Genomic DNA, 6,228 nt, shown 5'->3' on the forward strand with positions numbered 1-6,228 from the left:
TGGGTCGTTAAGCCTACTTATTTGGATGTGCAGTGGCCTAACCCACGTAAAAACCTAGTGAAACTACATGTTCAACAATATAAACATGATATAAATGGGAAAGCTTACCATTCTAGCTATAAACATGGCGGAATCATCCACAGGGCATGATATTTCAAAAAACGCTTCATACACGCTTCACGATGATGGCAATGTTATCAGACATGCAGAAGACGTATAGCCCTGCAACAATCTATCTAAATTAGCACTTATTGGGAGTAGCCTACCATTCATGATATGTAGTAAAAATGTTGAAGTTCTGGGACCTTTACATCGCTTAAACTGTATGTTCATTCGTCCCTGTTACAGCCATTTCTTGGTTTTCGTATGGAAATAGAATTAATATTTTAATTTGAAATATGGATTTGGATAATTGGAAGGTTTTGATTGTATCTTTAATTATATTTATGTTTCTTTAATTATATTTATATTTCTTGGTAATCTGTCATAATTGACGTGTAGTCACGTGTGAGGCCAAAGCCAGGTGGCCTATATATGACGTAGGTCAGAATTGAACTGGGCCGATGGAAAATGGAAGCGTGGGGTAACAAACAGTTTTAACCTCACTCCACTCGTCTTTACTTTTACTGAATACCTCACTCCACTCACTCCACTCACTCACTCCACTCACTCCACTCACTCCACTCACTCCACTCACTCCACTCGTCTTTACTTTTACTGAATAGTTTTTCGTTAAGTATTATTCCTGGATTTAATTTACAACAACTTTTCATTCGCCTTTTTTGTTACTGCAACTGGACAAATAAATAATCTTTCTTACAATGTTGGAGTGTGCGTCTAATCCCACCCAGGCTTTTACGTTTTTCATTGGACATGGAACTTGGATAAAAATGGACAGTACAGTCCCCTTATGTTGTTTCAACTGTCCCGACCAGCAGGGACGAATGAAACACGCATGTCCCACTTTTGCTGTAGCCTAATAATTCCTGAACGCTTTTGTTTACATTTAATTAAAAAGTGTTTCAACTGTACCGGCTCTCACCTACTGATGCCTATCAATATGCTGTGACTGGATGGGTCAAAAACGTGAAAGTGCGGCACCTGGCCACCAAGGATTTATATTTAATCATGGGAAACGTAAGTATTATGTAAAAACAATTCAAATATATGATTTTGGTGGTAGTTTACTCTGACTAGGTACAGTAGCGAGTTGTTAGCTAAGTGGCTAACAGCTAGCAAGCTACCACTCATTTTAGTATAATTTAGCTCACAGCTAGCTGTCATTAATCTGGATAATGTTCTTTAATGTCAGATGTGTTTATACCTATTTTATACAGACCATGGTTTATATTCATTGAAAGAACATGAAGGGATGGGAAAGAGGCGATTGTGACTTTATGGGAACAGTTTGTGGTGGGTTATCAGCTGTTAGCTGTCAGACGGTCAGCTGTTGTGACCACTGAGCGGGGCGCGAATCGGTTGTAAAGATGGCGGCGCAAAGCTACAGTGACGTCATGTGACACAAACGAATAAGACTTCTCTACTTTTAAGTGTAGGTTTTTGAACATTCTAAGTTCCGCAACAATTGAAGGTTCTAAAATTCTATGTTGAATTCAATGAACCCAGATATTCTTTAGAACGTTTGTTTCCCAACATTCCCGTCACAACCGGTGTGACGGTAATCCTTTAAGGGTTAACCTGAGACATCATCTACAGGTAGCAGTTAAATACTCAGTTTGTGCTACACTTTGCTGACTTGGAGCGAGCGTGTGTGTTTACGTTAAGATATAGCGCTTGTGAGAGTGTGTGTATTGTTTAGTTTAGCTGTCATACAGGGCGATGGCCGATGGTGTTGTCTTTTCCTCTAGAGATGCTGCAGCGTTCGTTCGTGCGTGCATGCGTGCGTGCTTACCGTGACCTTGTTGAGTAGTTTAGCGGCGCGTCTATCGTACAGGGCGATGGTGTTGTCTTTTCCTCCAGAGATGATGTAGCGCTCGTTAGCCTCCATGCTCAACACCGCACTACTGTGGAGCTGCAGAGTCTTCACCAGGGGCTGTGATGCTAGATCACACACACACACACACACACACACACACACACACACACACACACACATACACACACACACACACTTTAAGATGAGGTCATCACAGACTCCATAACACAAAATGAGTTGACAAAAAAGCTAATGCTCGTATGGCGCGCGCATGCGCTCACACACACACACACACACACACACACACACACACACACACACACACACACACACACACACACACACACACACACACACCTCTGTGGTCGTAGACTCTGATCTTCTTGTCGTGAGAGCCGGCGAGCAGCGCGTCTGGTTGCCATGAGAGACAGATGACGGGCGCGCGGCCGGTGATCACTCCCCTGGGCGCTCCGCTGGCGGCGAGGTCCCAGAGCCGTATGGTGCTGTCGAACGCGCCGGACGCCAGTAGCCCCTCGCGCTGCGCCAGGCACCACACCCACCCGCTGTGGGCCCCTGCCCCACCCGACGCTCCCAGCGTGTGCAGCAAACGACCCCGCGAGCCCCCCGACCCCACCCTTGACCCCACCCCTGACCCCTCGGGCTCGGCCCGCAGGTCCCACAGGTTGACGTTGCGGTCGCGAGATCCCGTGGCACATAGCGCCCCCTGGCCCCCGAACAGCAGCACAGAGTGGACGTCGGCGATGTGGCCCGGGGGCAGCGAGAAGCGCTCCAGAGAGGGCAGCGAGTCCTCCTCCTCCTCATGCACCTCCCCACGCCGCTCCACCTCCATCTCCACCACCTCTCTCTCCTCCACTCCTCCTCCTCTCTCCTCCACTCCTCCTCCTCTCTCCTCCACTCCTCCTCTTCTCTCCTCCACTCCTCCTGCTCTCTCCTCCACTTCTCCTCCTCCTCCTCCCTCAGGCTGCCTCCTCACCTCCTCCTCTCCTCTCTGTGCCCCCACTCCTCCTCCTCCTCCCTGCTCCTCCTGCTGGTGTCTCTCCTCTCCTGCTCTCTCCTCCACTCCTCCTGCTCTCTCCTCCACTCCTCCTCCTCCTTCAGGCTGCCTCCTCACCTCCTCCTCTCCTCTCTGTGCCTCCACTCCTGCTCTTTCCTCTCCTGCTGCTCCTTCAGGCTGCCTCCTTCCCTCCTCCTCTCCTCTCTGTTCCTCCTCTTCTTCTCCTCCTTCTCCTCTCCTCTCCTCTGCAGCCTGCACCTCCTCCTCCCTCGCTCCCTCCCGCCCCTCCGGCACATTCCTCTCTCCTCCTCTCTCCCCCTCCGCGGTTCTCCCCCGCTCCCCCATGCTGCTCCAGAGGCCGAGGAGCTGCTCCATCTCCAGGCAGGCCGCTGCCCAGTCCAGCTCGTCCCTGGGCCCCACGGGGAAGGAGGCCCCGCCCCCCACCAGGCGCTGGGCTCTGTGCTGCCATGCCGACGCGTCCTCGCCAACCTCACCTAGCACACGGCACACCTGGGGAGAGGGAGGGAGAGAGAGAGAGAGAGAGAGAGAGAGAGAGAGAGAGGGAGAGAGAGAGAGAGAGAGGGAGGGAGAGAGAGAGAGAGAGAGAGAGAGAGGGAGGGAGAGAGAGAGAGAGGGGGAGAGAGAGAGAGCTGTTTAAAACGCCATCATCAACCACACCTAGCACACGGCACACCTGCACAGAGACAGAGAGGGGGGGCTGTTTAAAACGCCATCATCATCAACCTCACTCAGCACGCCTTCGCTACTGGACCATTTTTTATGCTCAAGAGCCAACTCTGTCTTTCTGTGGCCTGTCAGTCAGGAAGTCAAGGATCCAACTGCACAGGGAGGAGCTGATGTTCAGGTCTCTTAGTTTCATGAGTCTGGATGGAACTATGATGTGAAAAGCAGAGTTGTAGTCGATGAAGAGCACCCGTACAGGTGTTTTTCTTATCCAGGTGAGAGAGAGCAGTGTTCAAAGCAAAAGCTATCGCATCGTCTGTGGACCTGTTTGGCCTATAGGCAAACTGGAGTGGGTCTAATGCAGAAGACAGGGAGGATGTAATATGATCTAGAACTAACCGCTCAACACACTTCATGACAACAGAGGTGATAGCAACTGAGAGAGACCTGTTTAGAATGTCATGACAGCGCTGCATCCCGATGCTAAGGCCACAAGGCTTTCATTAACTGTACCACACTGCCATCCTGTCGCTGCGGCAACCTCCAGTGACTGCGATTCTCACCTGTGGCAGGACGTTGATGATGCACTGCGCAGGTAAGTGGGAGGCAATCCGGGTCACCATCTCCCATGGCAACGAGAGTAAACCAATCCCATCACTGCAAGGAGAGGGACTCTCGGGCCTGGAGCACCCAGAGCCCACACACAGCCTACAGAACACACACACACACACACCGGGTTGGCAAACGCCATAGCCTACAGGAAAACATACATTACATTTCAGCGTCCCACAGTAGCCCATCCTTCATTAAAACTAAAGTGTGTACCAAATCTAACTACTGAATACTAAGTAAAGATACATCCTCACCGCATCTGATCCAGATGAGCGATGCCATCGCTGTCCGACTCCCCGGCGCTGGATGCCGTCTCCCGGCCACCACTACTCTCCGTCTCGCCTTTACCCTCCATCACCGAGTTATCAACCCGCGATAATCCCAATACCAACCCAGCACGTCTCGTTACAGACTCGACGGTGCTTTCTTCCTATTTCAGCTTAGAATAAAGAAATTAGCTAAGTTAACTACATTTCTACCCCAAAGTGGTTCCACGTAGCTCGAGCAAAGTCCAAAACAGCTGACATAAAAACAATGGAAGCCAACCACGCCTGCTCAAACGGTTAACGCTATCCTTATCTTTAAAAAACACGATACCCCAGTTTGTTTACCCCTTACCTTCGAGTCGGGGCACCTCCGTTGTTTGTGCCGACCTTGCATGCAGTATTTGATGATCATATCATAATGCAAGTTAGGCTTACTGGAAATCACACTATCCGTCTTAGGCGTACAAAACAAACTATTTAGTGACGGTCCTGTCAGGTTTGATTGCATACCCCGCCTCGCCTATTATTGCCTGTCGACTGTAAGTTACGCGGCTAACTGTTAGCTTGCTAGAAATGTATCCCTTTCACGGGATTTTTAATAACGCCATCTATATTGTCAGCCAAATTATATCCAAGCAGATAGTAACTCCATAAAGATAAAGGTGGTATTTTAGTTTAATGTTCCTTTGTTTGTACTTAGAACATGAAGTTGGTAATAACAGTTGACTCATTCAAACTATTGTTTATGTCACGCATGTCATGACGCAATCAATCCGCGACTTTAAAGGTTCAAGAAGTGTTCATTTCAGACTAGACGTTACGTATCTAGAAAAGAGCAAAACCGCATTAACTCGCTAAAATACGAGCAACAGTAGGCTAAAGGCTATAGACTAACTATGCATATTCAGCTCTAAACGGACTAATTAGGCATATTTAGCTCTAACAGACTAAGCTAGGCCTTTTCAATCCAGCCGCATCAGGGGCAGACTTGGCTGGACTACAGCCCCACACTATCAACCAGAGCAGGCCTTGTACAGTCGTCCAGGCCTCTATTAAATGTCTGCGGTAAGGACACATTGACTGGAGACACTCGCCTTAAGGCTGTTCTTGATGGCAAGGACGGAGTACCCACAGGGCAACCTTATCTGCGTGAGTGTGAGTGATTGCCCACCCATGTCTCCTTAATTAACATAGGCCTCAGCTCTGTCCATGAGGCTGAGACAGCAAGCACAATCTCCACAAAGACAGATACATACACACACACGGAATAAGAGTCTGAGAGTTTGTATTTTCTAGCTTGGTAGAAAACCTTTTATTCCCCAATTATTGAAGTAAAATAGAAATGCTAAGTTTGATACACAAGTTTACATGGAACTTGCACCACAGTTGAGGGAAAAAGAAAAAAAAAATAACACAGAATGCATCTGTCAGACTGGGGGTGTAATTAAACAGGAAGAAACTGAAGTGTTTGGGTGGCGATCCCCGCTGTCAAGGTTCTGCACCAAGCCCCCGGCTCCCATCTGCGCACAGCTAAACAATAAGATCCGCTATAAAACAACGAAAACAAAACAAATTCTTTAAAATAAAAAGAACATTAGTGGAAAATAAAACTTTTAAAGTCTAAAAAAAATTTGTGCACGGCTGCACAAAATAAAAATATAAAACACTGTGAAAACAATAAAGCAAAAAACATAAATAAAACGTTAAAAAAAAAA

General features: G+C 48.0%; 1 protein-coding gene across 1 annotated transcript in view; it reads right to left on the reverse strand.

Annotated features, from left to right (window-relative positions):
* The window catches only part of fbxw9 (F-box and WD repeat domain containing 9), a 9,541-nt gene extending 4,297 nt beyond the window's left edge, over positions 1-5,244 (reverse strand). Inside the window, exons 1-6 of the mRNA XM_076299099.1 lie at positions 4,866-5,244; positions 4,502-4,686; positions 4,199-4,343; positions 3,210-3,461; positions 2,294-2,876; positions 1,913-2,061 (exon numbers count right to left, since the gene is read on the reverse strand). Coding sequence (XP_076155214.1) covers positions 1,913-2,061; positions 2,294-2,876; positions 3,210-3,461; positions 4,199-4,343; positions 4,502-4,602 — 1,230 coding nt within the window. The 5' untranslated portion in view covers positions 4,603-4,686; positions 4,866-5,244. The remainder of the gene's footprint in view (positions 1-1,912; positions 2,062-2,293; positions 2,877-3,209; positions 3,462-4,198; positions 4,344-4,501; positions 4,687-4,865) is intronic.
* Between the last annotated feature and the right edge of the window lie 984 nt (positions 5,245-6,228).

This window comes from Alosa pseudoharengus, unplaced genomic scaffold, assembly GCF_046254945.1.
Source record: "Alosa pseudoharengus isolate Yale_2024_CS ecotype anadromous, Long Island Sound unplaced genomic scaffold, YU_APseudo_1.1 YU_APseudo_1.1_scf_21, whole genome shotgun sequence".
Taxonomy (NCBI): domain Eukaryota; kingdom Metazoa; phylum Chordata; class Actinopteri; order Clupeiformes; family Clupeidae; genus Alosa; species Alosa pseudoharengus.